Source organism: Sphaerodactylus townsendi, linkage group LG03, assembly GCF_021028975.2.
Source record: "Sphaerodactylus townsendi isolate TG3544 linkage group LG03, MPM_Stown_v2.3, whole genome shotgun sequence".
Taxonomy (NCBI): Eukaryota; Metazoa; Chordata; class Lepidosauria; order Squamata; family Sphaerodactylidae; genus Sphaerodactylus; species Sphaerodactylus townsendi.
In genome coordinates, this window is record NC_059427.1 from 77,861,363 (window position 1) to 77,876,382 (window position 15,020).

At 42.2% G+C, this 15,020-nt stretch overlaps 1 protein-coding gene across 2 annotated transcripts in view; it reads right to left on the reverse strand.

The window, feature by feature from the left end:
• Positions 1-14: 14 nt before the first annotated feature.
• LARP1 (La ribonucleoprotein 1, translational regulator) overlaps positions 15-15,020 on the reverse strand; it is a 93,014-nt gene continuing 78,008 nt past the window's right edge. For both annotated transcript variants that reach the window (XM_048488248.1, XM_048488249.1), the window contains exons 12-19: positions 13,289-13,412; positions 11,211-11,416; positions 10,954-11,060; positions 10,479-10,630; positions 9,412-9,556; positions 8,358-8,467; positions 7,286-7,413; positions 15-5,622 (exon numbers count right to left, since the gene is read on the reverse strand). In XM_048488248.1, the coding sequence (XP_048344205.1) occupies positions 5,377-5,622; positions 7,286-7,413; positions 8,358-8,467; positions 9,412-9,556; positions 10,479-10,630; positions 10,954-11,060; positions 11,211-11,416; positions 13,289-13,412 (1,218 nt within the window). In that variant the 3' untranslated portion in view covers positions 15-5,376. The remainder of the gene's footprint in view (positions 5,623-7,285; positions 7,414-8,357; positions 8,468-9,411; positions 9,557-10,478; positions 10,631-10,953; positions 11,061-11,210; positions 11,417-13,288; positions 13,413-15,020) is intronic.

Sequence of the window (15,020 nt, forward strand, 5' to 3'; positions counted from 1 at the left end):
TGCAGCACTACATAGTCTTTTGAGTTTTTTATTTTTATACATTTTTGTATTAAAAAGGAAAAGGCATAATTACCACAAATTACAAAGGACTAAAGCACTACTAGAATAATGAGTCACATCAGCCTAGAAAGCAGATATTCTGAATAATATTACGGTTTATAATACAAGCTCTCATTCAAGTATTTTACATTTTCTTCCTCTTTCTTTCCCCCCTCCCCCCATGTGATGACAATCCTAGCACATGGGTTAAGAATTACATACATGGGATTGTATATGGCAAGACATGTTAACAAAATCTTTTCCTCCCAGATGATATATGGTAACAGTTGGTTTTACCTCAAGAATAAATACAGCTGAAATTGATTGCAACCACTTCTGTTTTTGATGCAGAAGGGGTGAGGCTGGAGCACATATGGGGAAAAAAAACCCTGCTCTGGGAGCACAAGCATACCAAACAATCTCAATGTTCTTTTCCACTGTGACTGAATTTTCAGACATCTAAACAAAACAATCATTGCATCATTTTGCAGGTTGCTTATCCATAGTTTTTAGCAGCTTAATACAGACCACACTAATGAAATCTCAACCCTTACCATTTTTCCCAGTCACAGTTTCATAGACTGGAGATCCCAACCATCGCAGTAGTGCACTACTTCAAGGACAAAGCCAGTAACAAGAGGAGGAGGAAGATTCAGCCATTCCTAATCCACAGCCATACAACTGCTACTATACAGCAGAAAGGCTTTTGTGGACAAAACCTTATGCCAAGAGCACTGATATCCTACCCACCCCCCAAGGGACATGAGTGGCCCAAGACCACAATTGTACCAAAATTTATATTCTGGGAAGGAGGATGAATAGATGCAGGAACAATACCAATTGAGGAAGTAAACAAAGGAGGGCAACAGATGGCCATCAGACTTGGAAGAATTAAGTCTGTAAAGCCTTTCCGGAATGGCTTTAAGCCCATGCCCTTTCCATGCTTCCAACCATAGGGCATCCTCATCACAGATACATCGGTCCTATGTTCAAGTGTCTTCAGAAAGTGAAAATGTAAACTAACAAAAATGTTGACTTTAGAATAATTTTTTTAAAAAAACACTTCATCTAAATCCATGTTGCTGAGATGAACTTCCATATGCCACCCCCTGAAAAACACTCAATTGAGATTATTTGTTTAAAAAAATCAAAACCTTTTTGCTACCCCCTCCCTTCTAAAAACCTAGATGATTTTTAAAATGTATTGACAAATCTGAGTTTTAGGAGGAAGATCCACTTGGAGAGACAATAGAGCACTGAAGAGTTTGTTGCATTAAGTGATTGTTTTTTGCTTAACAAAACAAAATCAAAAAAGGCATGAACAAGTTATAAAAACTGATATTTAGCAGAGTATTGAGGTTACTGTGTCATGTTTTAACAGTACAGTCAGAAGCAACATGAGAAAATATAGAATTCTGGAGGAACCCAACTGCAGATAAAGCAAATGTAGGGAGAGGAGGAAAGGCAAGGGGGATAGAATAGACAGAGCACCGACACTTAGTAGTAATAAAGGTCACTTACTTCCACTATCTATCCTAAACAGACTCCACCCTCAGACCTATCTGTAAGAGATAAGGGCACCAGCTATCCAGGATGTGTAAGATTTTTAGACACCTTTTTTTGTACAATAGAAAAACCAACTGATTTCCTAGTAGCATCAGATACAGGGCAGTAGCAGGTGGCTTCCTACGAAACAACTGAAGATCTCTCTTCTGAGAAGATATAACCACTACAGGGATCTGAGCATGGGAGATCAATGTCTACTGAACTTGATCCACACTGTACACTAAGGCATAAACTGAAACAAGGTATTACAACAGAAAGATTTCTTTACCATTAGGTCTCTTCTCAAATTGATAATGGCAAGATCCATAATTTCTGCTGAAGATGGGATGGAAGAGACAGGTGGTAGGTAACAATAGCCATGCACAGCATGCTAGGGCTTCTTGCCAACACACACACACTGGCACCAGCAGAAAAGGGCTAGGCCAGTGGCGGCGAACCTATGGCACTCCAGATATTCATGGACTATAATTCCTATCAGCTGATGGGAATTGTAGTCCATGAACATCTGGAGTTCCATAGGTTCGCCACCACTGGGATAGGCTGTCTCAATGGTGACTTGTCTTCAGTTTGTCTCCTCAACTACAGACAAGAGAATTTGTGGTCTGGCATCAATGCATACCCAGGGACAGCCAGATAGGAACCAATGTGCCTTACAGGGAATATAGGTCAGTCACCTCTCTTCCCATATGCTCTACAAGCCATTGCAAGCGCAACACTTGAGGGCTAATGTTCACTGACAGGAAGTTAAAAACGATTTACTTTTAAAGTTAAAGACCTGGCAGAAAGTATCAGTTACCTCACAACTGTACTTACCCTGAACACTTGGCATCTTGTTATAAGTGTATTTTTCCATATTTAGAAGGATATAAAACTGCCATTCCAGCTAATTTCCCTGTCACTACATGCTAAAACTCCTGCCTGAGCGTAACAAAGAGCTTAAATGATTTCAACACACAAAGCTAAATGAAAAGCAGGCAACAGAAGTCTAGACAGCTGATTTTTGTACTGCAGTGCAAGCTCAGGATAGGTACTCGCCACACTTGGTGAAACAGTGGAAAGCTTTCTTTTATCACTCATGTCTTTTAAATACTACACAAATTACAGGTTAAGGATCTGATGCAGAACAGCTACACAACTGAAGCAGCAAATACAAAGTGTGCTGCTACTTGGGCACATCATATATTGTGTAGTCAACAGAGGCAGCTCAATAACTTCCCACTCAGTAGCATGCTCTGACACAGCTAGAACATTTGCTTGACAAAACAGGCCCATCTTCCTCCATTACATACATTTGTGGGACCCACACATAGGAAGAATGATGAATCAACCATTTCCTACATTCACACATATCTGCTCCAAATGGTTAACTGAAGGGTGTATGAGTTCTCTGTACTGCCATGGCCCTCAGGGTCACACTCTTGGCAGCTTTCAATATGCTGCAAGCATGCCTGAAAACATAAATTCCAAAATATAGAATCCTGAAGACATCTCTTCCCACTCCACCCCACCTTACACACTGGGCTTGGATCCAAAAAAGCATGGAGACTGCTTCAGATCACCCAAACAAGGGTTCTGTACCCACCCTCATCTAGCAACAGCTTCAACATACCTCCCAAAGGTTGTAGGGACACCCCTCCCACTTATTTTTGGGAGTACAAGGGCTGCAGCTACGTGAAATAGGCAACACACTACCGACATGCACCAGGAAGGGTCTGCTACTTGTAATCCAGGGGAGGGTCTGGATCCAAGCCATAGTGTGCAAGACTACATAAATGATATGGTACCCCCTTTTGCATTCATTGTTGTATCCCTTTCAAGACAAGTGACAAGCTGGGGTGGCACAATGACCAAGTAATTTCAGATCTCCCTTCCAAGGAATTCTCTGGCTGACAAAACCGGGACAGTACATGGGGGTGGGGGGCGAGAAGCAAAGTGGGTTGCTAGAAACCAGTTGCCTCTATGCAGATGCTTCCATTTTTTTCAGATGTTCACACCTATGGCTCCTATACCAGCTGCTTGTTATGATGTTAACTACATATGTGCACACTGTGAATAGTTTCAGGCTTCATTCCAACTGTTAACCCAAGAAAAAAACAAGCAAGGTGTTTTCAGTCCAGTCCTATTACACTGAGTTGAGGGACACAGTTCCAACACATGAAGTGATCATCTCAGGATGCAAGACAGCCAAGGTGTCTGTAGCTAGAGAAAAGTCTAAGAAGCTGAGCACTCCTTGGCTACAAAGTCAACCCAGGGAAGGAAGGAAGGCTAGCATGCCATTTGTAAAAAGCAGCTACAGAAAGGGAAGCCTGCACAGGAAAGTTAACACTTAGTAAGCTGCCTGGGATTTGGAAGCCACCACACACAGACACAAATCCACCTTGTTTGCTTTAAAGCTGATTTCTCTGCACACACATTCTTTAACCACATGCCCCTGCAGATCCTCTTTGTGAGAAATACCCATTCCTGGCACATCTGCCTGCCTGCCCAGGGATAGGGAGAGTTCGTGAGTTAAACAGGCTAGTTCCTGGCCTCTCCTGGTGAGAAAAGCAGGAAAATGGCAGTGCACCTGGAAGTCTGAGTGAGGCAATAAGCATGTGCAATTGTTGCACCAGGAAGGGCATCATCACAGCTGACACATTTAAATCGGCATCAACTACAACTACAGCGAAGTCTTAGAATGAAGTGCACTAATACCTCCCGCTCCAGAAGGAAACTGTCCACGTAGTTTGAACCAACATTCATCCAGAGGTCAAAAGTACTGTTCCACAGTCAATGCCAAGCACAGCCAGGTCAGAGGGGAAATCTCCAGCTATTCCAGGCATGAGTCACTAGACTGGGAAACAGCAGAGACCATCACACCCAGGCTGAATCCAAAACAGATACCATGCTCCAAACTTGCTCAGAGAAGTCAGGTGGGCCTCCAACTTCCCAACTCCACAATAAGGCAACTTATTTTCAAGGAAGGAAGAAAAAAAAGATTTTTTTAAAAAAAACAAGTTTGTGATTTTTTTTGTTTTTAAGTGAAAGCTCTTTCAGTGAAGTCTCGCAATGAGATTACAATTCCTATGTGAAGGGAGACGATGTGCGAGTTTATGTTCTACCCATCACACGAAAGGAACTGAGCAAGCCCAAGGTGAGGTGGGCCTGCGTTGGGCCAAAGTCCTTTGGTTGACTTCCAGTAGCTGGTCTATGATGGAAAGGCTAAGCAGCATGGAAGGGAGCCATAACAGAAGGGACACTGGTGATGGCGACAAAGGGACTCCGTGTGCATTGTCATCTCTGGACTGTGAGGTGCCTGCTGGCCTGGGAAAGTCCCAAAAGGCTGGGTTCCAGGGGGAACTTCCATTGTTCTTCCTGCCCCTCCAGCTGTCCAAGTGGGCTGCATAGTTGATCAGTGTTCAATGGGATGAAGAGGAGCTGGATCATGTGGCTGCACGATGCAGAATTGTTTTGGTTAATCCCAACAAACTTCTATCAATAATTTAAAACTTGATATATATATATATAATATATATATATTTATAAAAAAATCTCCCGCTTCCCAACCCTACCCCTGAAAGGCGATAAGACGTGAAAATGTGGGGGATCTGGCTCCTACCAATGACTTAATCGCAGCGAGGGAAAAGGATGCTTTCCTCTGGTTTCTCCAGTCAACAAGAGAAATCGTGTGCATTGTAGTCCCCACCTCCCACAAGCAGCCTAGTCTTGAACACCCACATTCTGACTCCTTTTCTGTCCCTGCCCTCCTTTCCATCAGAAGTTCAGCAGTGTCTATTTCCCCATTGTTTGAGTTTCCACAGTGGGTGTGGAAACGGCATGTGGCTGGCTCAGGTTTTTGGCATCCTCCTGCACAGGCTGGCTAGACGAGGTGGCGGCTTGGCTAGATGAGGCAGGGACTTGATTGGAGGGGGTCTGGCTGACTGATCTGCTGGAAGACTGGGATGGATATCGCTTCCTTCCATCGGCTCCCAATGCTGATGGATATCTCTTGTGGCCACCTTCTTCTCCTATAGGAGGCTGAAATTGAAAAAAAAAATCATCTGAATTACAAGGTACTTCTTAAGCATCTCTAATTCTGAGGCTCATCTTGCATTCTGATGTCTTTTTATCTTTGTATGACACTATCTCCAATTAAATGAGTTCTTGAACTTCTAGATGTGTTTTCAATTATGCTACATAACTACGAGAGTACAAGCTGCAGCAGCCAATAAGTCTCTGATCAGTTACATTTTCCAACTAGATTCAGCAGAAGAAATGTAAAGAAGATTGATAAGAACAGCCTATATAGAAAACAGAAGGAGAGAAAGTGGAAGCCATTAGCACTGGGCTACCAATGCAACAACATCTTCCAGACTGGATTATTTTAAAACAGAAGACTGCCTTTAAAAGGTTCCGGGAAGCTTCCATTGACTTGAAATGTGACTGTCCAGCTGACTTCTGATGGAAATTGCTTTGACCATATTCATTCACTGGTTCCACTTCAATGTTTGTTGCCAAGCCCAATTCAAAGAGCAGATTTTGACCTCTAAACTTTTGGGAACCAAGATACCTGAAGGATTGCTTTTTACAACAATGGAGGGCTCCAGCAATGGTTGCAGCACCCTCCAGGGTTTGGAAGCTCAACACCTTTGCTGTTGCTTATCTGCATGTCGGCAGTCCCGAGCGGAAGATGAACTATGGTTAACATGAATTCCAGAGTGCAAAGGCATCAGAGCAACTCATATTCCCAATGGTTTGACACACAGGAGAGGATCCAACAATGCATGCACAGAAAAGCAATTGTATTTAAAACAACAATAGCTCAAGGGTTGCAGCAACACATAGCACAATGTTTAATAAAATAACAGTGCATGTAGATCAACTGAATGTACCATTTATTTACATCATTAACATCCCACCTTTCTCCCGACGGGGAACCCAAAGTGGCTTATATTGTTGTCATCTCCTTACAACTGCTCTGTGAGGTATGCTATACTGAAAGTATGTAATTGGTAAAAGACCTGCTAGCAAGCTTCCATGGAGTGAGTGGGGATCTGAACTGGAGCCTCCCAAATCCTCGTCTGACAATAACCACTACACCAAACTGGTTGCCACAGGCAGTTCACATGATTTCACTTAATTTTCTTCAGAAAATGTATTGGACGAAATATCAGCTGCTATTTTGTTGGAAGCTGGCATGTTGCAATGGTTAAGGTGTCAGATGAAGATCTGGGAAACCCAGGTTCAAATCCCCACTCACTCCATGGAAGCTTGCTGGGTGACTGTGGATCAGCTGCACACACTTTTCCTCAACCCTGGCAAGTATTTGGATGGGAGACCCCCAAGGAATACCAGGAGTATGACGCAGAGACAAGCAATGGCAAACCATCTCTGAATGCCTCTTGATTTGAAAATGCTACAGGATGGTCACAAGTCAGCACTCACTTAGCAGCAAAAAACCCCGTCTTTAATGGGATCCATCTTCCATGGGATCCAAACAATGCTTTCATTCCCCCCTCTGAACAAAACTACATCCTCTTATACAAAGGACACAATGAGGCAGTTTCTGAAAATCGTAACCGTACCATCTAAAAGGCAATGCTTTTAACCCAGTCTGTTCACATATTCAGCTGCCTGTTTCTGAAAATGAGACACTCCCTTAGAACTGGTGTATCTGTCACAAGCAGCTACTCATACTCACATCCACTCTGAAGTCTTCAAGGCGCCGGAATTTGCTGAGGTACTCTTGCAGTTTGCTGTCAATGTCCAAGTTTTTGGCTTTGGAATATTTTAAGAAGGCCCAAAACTTTTCAAGCCCATAAAGTTGCCCTATTATGACAAGGAACAAAAAGACACATCATTAATGTTCACAAAAGGGCCTTACAAAAACCACTGTAAGAACACATTCTGCCAGCCTACAACCCAGATGTCTTAACCATCAACTAAAAGCATATTCCAGAGGATAAAAGTTGCTAGGAGAACAAACCAGCCCCCTGCTGAAAGGAAGTTAATTAAAAGCACACTACTACAGGCAATTTTACCCTGACTTGGATAGCCTGATCTCATCAGATGTTGGAAGCATCTGTTGTTGTTGTTATACAATTGCTGATGAGGTCAAGCTTATCTTATTATTCTATTATTATGTGTATGATGCAGTTATATTTTATGCTAAGCGCTAATATGTTTTGCTTTTTGTTATTCCATTAAGAAATGTTAATATTGTTGATATGCTGTTTAGTGAGGTTTGATAAGCTTGGGTTATGGTTTTGATGTTGCTCTTCATATTTATTTATTGTTCATATTTGATTCTGTTATTCTGTTTTGTTGGTTGTTAGCCACTCTGAGCCCTATGGGGGAGAGCGGGGTACAAGTCCAATGAATGAAGCTAAACAGTGTTGACCCTGGTTTGCAATTGGCTGCGAGACCACCAAAGAATACAAAGATTGCTATGGCGAGGCAACGGCAAACAACCTCTGAATAACCCCTGAAAATCCCATGGGGATTTGATAACGCAAGTCAGTTGTGACCTGATGGAAAAAAGAAAGGAAGGGGGGACCAATTTTGATTCTACAAAGTAGAGGCTGCTCCAACCCACCTTCAGACTCATATTCAAAATCCCTTAGTATAGGACACATGGGATTTTATGTCAAAATGTGCAGTGTTACTTTGGGGCAGATGATCTCAGGTATTACTAAGTACAATTAACTTCCAACAGACAAGAATCATGAAGAAACCCCGTGTCAGACAGCACAGAACCCATGTCCACGACTTACCAGCTTCATAATCTTTTACAGTTTCTTCTTGAAAATCCTTAAATATGTCAGGCCGGAATTTTTTCTCCAGTCCATAGCTGTAGTATCTAAAAAGGCACTCCAGTCCATACCTGCAAGTTAATGACACACCCTTCATCAGTTCCCCAGGATACAATCACACTCTTCTGTACCATCAACCTCCCCTGAAACCCCCAATCTGGAAGGCCAAACATCCTACTATAAATATAGTGTATGGCTCTCTTCATACATGGTTCTTAGGGTTGCCTACTTGGAGTTCAGAAACTGCTGGAGATTTTGGAATGGAGCAGTGAGGGAGGATACCCAGAGGGATTTTATACCACAGAGTATACCATCCAAAACAGCCAGGTTCTCCAGGAAAACTGATTCCAGTAGTTAGGTAAATTGGCTGTTGTGAATTTTCCCAGCTGTGTGGCCATGGCCTGGTAGTTTTAGCTCCCAATGATTCGCCTGTTTGTATGGCTGGCATCTTCAGAGGAATGTCACAGTATGATGTTTTTCACTGTGCCACAGACAGAAACACATCTTACCATGACATGATCTCTGAAGATGACATCATAGATGCAGGTGAAACGTTAGGAGCTAAAACTATCAGGCCATGGCCACACAGCCAAGAAAACCCAGAACAGCAATTTGAGTTTGGCCATGAAAGCCTGCAACAATGCAGATTGCAGAACAATTGTAATTCCAGATCTCCATTACCCACCTGGAGGGTGGCAACCAGATCTAGTTCCTAAGGTCACAATGCCTACAAAAGCACAATGCTCCCCTTCCAACTGTACTTTGAAGATCACATTCTTTAGGCATTAGTGGCAAAACTTGTGTTCTTTTCCTCCTTCTGCTCTTAACACACGAAAGATGCCACATGTATCCCTTTTCCAACCACATCCACAATTTCCTCACTGTGAACCTTCTCAGTGTCCCTCTCTCTTACTCATCTGAAGTTTTTTTCAACCGCATCTTCCATCCCCCCTGTCCCAGTCTTTAAACAACCCCAGTTTCTTTGGGGTTATACACTGAAGATACTCAGGCCTACCTGTACCCTTCTTTTGCATCTTCCAAGGCCAGCTGTTTGAACTCTTCATACATTTTTTTGTTAAAGTGATCACGAAGAAAGAATGACCAGAATCTGAATAGCGTGTTCATTTCCTGGGACTGACCAATGCCCAGTCGCTTCCTTTCTGTTGAGGGAAAAGTAGGCAGACTGTAACACCAAAGAGATTCATGGCATTTTCCAAAAGGGAATTTTAATCTATCACATGGGTTCAGAATGCCATACATAATGGTCAATTGGGAGGGGGGGAGGGGGATGGAGTTTCCACTGACACTGTCAAAGGAGAAGCTTCCTCTCTTGTTCAGGTCATAACAAAAACTAGGAAGACACAAGAGGTTAGATGTTTCTCCTGCCCTCAAAGTCTGATGGGAGGATTCTGTTCATCAGGATGTCCTCCGTATGTTAATCACCATTCACAGCAAGGTCCACGTGCCATTTCCTTAGGTTTGTGAATTTGCACATTTTTATTCTGCCCTTTCTCCAGTGAGGTCAGAGCACCATACTTGGCTCTAGGTCATTCTTTTATGCCCAGTGAAATAATCCCTCAGGAAAACAAGGACTTTATCATTCTGTGGCAACCAGAATAGTCTGACTTTCAGAATCAGGGCAAACTGCCCATATCAGTCAAGAAAAGTGGCATTAAATCCAAGGTTGTACATCTTGACCACACAAGAACTGAATCCTGTTTCTGCCCCATCACTGCAGACCATGCTACCAAGATCATTCTGGTTTTTCAATAAACAAACACTCATGATGCCTTGTAAATTAGAAAATAAAGAAAAAACAAAACAAAAACAACAAACAACAAACACCTTTCAATTGATTCACAGAATTCAAAGAGCCCTGGATGCCAACCACTGAACCTCCTTGAATCAGTAAGCATTCTGCAAGCAAATCCTGACCATTCCCACTCTGACATTCCACTGCAGGAATGACCAAGACCCAATTCTAGCATCTGTACCATTAAACCCACTAGTTACCACACTTAGTACTGGAGTACTCTGCATGAAAGCCAAGTACACAACTTCAGCTGCATGTATCACACTCACCATTAAGGCAGCGCCGGCGATACTTGTGGTAGACATGTTGTGTGAAGCCATTCTCCTTAAGGAGTTCATGGGAGGGGTGCTGGAACTTGGGCAATGACTGTGGAGTGCACCCATAGCTGCCAATTGCTGGGGTGCCTTCTGAAGGGCTGGAACTATGCAAGATGAAGAACCATCAATAAAGCCATCAGAAACATTGCTCAAATACTGCCAGCATTTTCCAAAAGAATTTACAAAAGGATCAAATGAGGATTTTTTCTAGTTACAGGCATGTTTTTCACATACTAAAAGCTGATAAAGAGTTCTTCAGTAGAGTGCGAGAATAAAATCATAAAATGAAGCAAAAAGCCCAACCCTCTTAGTGAAGACACCATGGATTCATGCAATCAACTGTGCTTTCCAGGATTCAGTATAAACCTTTAATCCCTGTCCCCATCTTTATTTTTCATCAGATCCCAAACTCTGTGCTTTTTGGTACCTGATGGATGCAGTTCGAGGTCTGTGCTCTCGGGAATCCATTACCCAACCAACATGGCACTCCATTGGAGGATTTGAGCTATGCCGCGTCTTCCTCTTCCGGGGTGTCTGCAAGAAGCAAGATCTTCTGCTTTACAAAGGCTGAAATCTCCCTGAGCCCCAAAATCAGGACAGACCAGAAAAGCTGTCACAAAAAACTATAAGTATATAATCACATTTATATACATACAGGACAAGCCTCTGGTATGCAGGCCTTACCTTGGCATCTATCAACCTGCCTTCTTTAACCACTGGGTAAAAACGGGGCGTCTGTGTTGGGTCTTTCAGCTGAGGTGTGCGAGGGGTCCGTGGGGTCCTGGCATTACGGTAATTTGGGGATTCTGGCACAGTTGTTGGCAAAGATCGGGCAATGGTTGAAGGCTCGGGTACACCAAAGAGCTTGTTGGCCAGAGCATCTGTAGGAACTAAAGGATGAAAACAGTTGACACAAATGAAAAACTGGAATTCTTCTGCATTTAACAGCATAAGTCTTCCAGCACCAAAGCAATTTCTTTCAAATCCTCACCAAGTGGCTTCTTCAAGAGAAAAAGAAGCTGATAATGACAGTTTTTATTTATTACTTTTTAAATCATGATCCTTCTCCTAGAAACCTAGTAAAAAACCTAAAAAGAATTTGGAAGAACAACCCCCCTCCCAGACTCTAAAAAGATTCCTCTGGAAAACTGGGAAACTTTTAGAGAAATAAAAATGTTTGAAATTTGTGTCAAAGTTTTATTCAGTCAAAAAATGTACCATCAGTAATTTTACATAAGGCAACCAAAAATATGAGATATGTTAACTGCTTACATTAATTTGAAGACTGTAGACAAATACAGTATGTTTTCAAATATTCATTTTATTGCTGAAACGTGAATGATTTTAGCAACAATTTTTTTGCTGTGTGTCTGCTGATAAATTTTTAAAATTCACTGTTTTCAGCATTACAAAGATTAACTTTACATAGCCAGCATGGTGCAGTATTAAAAACATCAGACTAAGATCTGGGAAACCCAGGTCTGAATTCCCACTCTGCCATAAAAGGTTGCTTGGTGACCTTGGGATCATTACAGGATTGTTGTGAGGATAAAATGGAAGCAATGAGAATGATGCTTGTAGCTTTGTGTCTCCACTGGGGAGAAAAGCTAGATATAAAGTAAAAAATACAATAAATTAACAATATTCAAATATGCTGATATAACTGCTCACTGTTTCTCTACGAGATTGTTTCTGTCCAAATAATCCACACTCTTTTCTTTACTACAAAAAGTATTATTTAATTTCAATGTTTATTTTATTTTTTCCCACCTCAGGTGGCAAAAATTAAGATGCAAGTGCTAAAGTAGCACAAATGCTTGCAGTTCTCTCTCGCTCTGTCAAGTAATGAGTATATTTGCAGCTTTGGTTGCAGAAAAGCAAGGCAGTTATACTTTTAATTCCATAAATATTTCAATCAGTACAATTCTTTGTACGACCTAAATTGTAGGTGTGCATTTATGTTGACAATGTAGGAAACTCTTTTTTTCCCAGGGGATGGGAAAGAGACACATTTTTTTCCATGGCATCAAAACTTCTAGAAACTTTGTTTAATAATGGGCAGGGCAGAAATTTGAAGCTGGTTCTCCTTGCCTTAGTTCTGCACACAGAATACTAGACCACACTGCCTCTCTCCAGGTACCGTATATACTCGCGTATAAGCCGACCCGCGTATAAGCCAAGGCACCCAATTTTACCTCAAAAAAACTGGGACATTTTATTTACCCTCGGTATAAGCCGAGAGTGGGAAAGATCCATCAGGAGGCAGGGTGCTGAGCCGGCAAAGGAGCCACAGCTGGAGGAAAGGAGCACCCAAGAAGCCTTTGGGAGGCTTTTTAAGGAGGGGCGAGGCGGGCACGCATGGGTCTGGGGAGAGGGAAAGTGGCTGAAAGCAGGAGAAAGTGAAGAAGAATGCCTCGTTCCCCTCTCTAACTCGCGCTTTCTTTTTTGCAGGCTCTAAGTTTAAGGCGTGGTTTCAGGGAAGCTGCCGGCTTTCTTTCTCGCAGGCTCTAAGTCCACAGGGAAGCTGCACCTTGGGGCAGCCTGTTCTACGGTTTTCTTAAAACGGCCATTGCCCTAGACCTTTTGGTGGAAAAGAGTATAGCTAGAGATACACTTCCAATGTTTAACATAAAAAGTTACTAAACTGGAAAAGCCGAGATCTGTATGTTGAAAGGTCACAGGTGTCCAATGGCTGGGAATCTCTTGTCAAGAACCAGAAAAAATTCCAAGACAGAACTAGCATGCTGCATTTGACCTCCTACCTTGCTGGAACCTGGGTGGTCCAGGTGGGACTTCCTGATTTGGGTCCACAGGAGGCTCTGGAGTCAAAGTATCAAACTGTTCTCGACTTATCATATTCACCTTCTTGAAATTTTCAACTTCTTGCTGCAGTTGAAAGAAAAATGTGAATATAAAAATTAAATGCTTTCAACTAAACATGGCAAGGAAAGAATGAAACAATCAAGCCTGCAACCATTAAAAATATCAGGAGCTGAAGTTAAGATTTAAGAGGTGATGCTGTGATGGACTGCACAGTAAAACAGAGGCTTAAAATTGCAAGTCGGTCAGCGGAACAAGATGCCATCACAACAAGAGTGGGGGGAAAACCTTCCTAGGAACAGGAAAGCTCCCAAATTGGGTAAGCTGACCTGAACTCTGATTGGTGGAGAAACCAGTTGACTCAGAGAGGGAACAGATACCGTCACATTCGTCTATACCCTTTTTACACCTTTTTTTAAAAGATCAAGCCCAACACCATTTCTTCCTTGTTTCAAAACATTTATTACATAAAGTATAAAACTTGAAACAATATTAAAAAAGGAAAAAAACTAATTTAATTTTGCAAAGCTTAAGACCTGTCATGAATTTCACCCTTCATCCCTTATCCACCCTCTCTTGATCTTGTCTCAAACTTTTTTATCCACTCTAACTACCATTAACCTTTCTTAAAATAGTTTTCCAGAAGGAAGACTTTCCCCTGACGGTAGATACTCATTCCCAGGTGTATCAGGATTTTTGTGGGAGTCAACTGCTCTTCTGATGGTTGATGAGGAACCCATGGGAGGTAAGTATGTGAATAGTAGTTTGTTTACTAATTGTTGCTTTGATGGCAATCTGATCAGTATGTCATCCAGATAAGGAAACAGATATATTCCTTGCTGGTGCAAAAGAGCTATCAGAGTGACCATGATCTCTGTGAACACTCTGGGTGTTTACACAGGTCAGAAATAGGGCCCTGTATTGAAAGTGGTGTTGCACCAATGAAAAACAAAAGTGTTTTCTTGAAGGGTGGTGAATTGGTGCCTAAAGGCATGCTTCCTTCAATTTCAAGGATGCTATCTAATCATATCTTTGAACAACTGGAAAGATAGTTTTTAGAGATCCCATCCACAACATTCCTTTTTCTACCCATCTGTTAAGATTTTAGATTCAATATTGTTCTCCATCCCCCTGACTACAAACAGGGCACCCCTTTGAATTCCTGTGGGACCTGTTCTACTTCTCTAATCTCTATAAGGTGGTTCACCTCTTCCCACAAGATTTTTGCTTGTTTATCTTCATGGGTATTCTGTGCAGATACACATTGGGACTGTAATTGCACAGGCTTGCCACTGAAAGATTTACAAGCTTTCTGTCTGCTCTGCAGTTCTGAAGAGGATTCACTCCCCTTCCCCCTAGAGAGAAGATTCCTGCCCAAATGGTCACAGGATGGGAAGGGGAGGAGTGCTGCTCCCTCAGTTCTCCTAGTGCAGTGATGGCGAATCTTTTCAAGACCGAGTGCCCAACTGCAACCCAAAACCCACTTATTTGTCGCAAAGTGCCAAACCGGCAATTTAACCTGAATACTGAAGTTTTAGTTTAGAAAAAGGTTGGCTCCGAGATGCGTGTTACTCGGGAGTAAGATTGGTGGTAGTAGGTGGATTTGTTTTGAAGCAACCATGGTAGTTTAGGGTTGTAACTACTTTTTGCAGCAGTCTCGAACACTCTCGATGA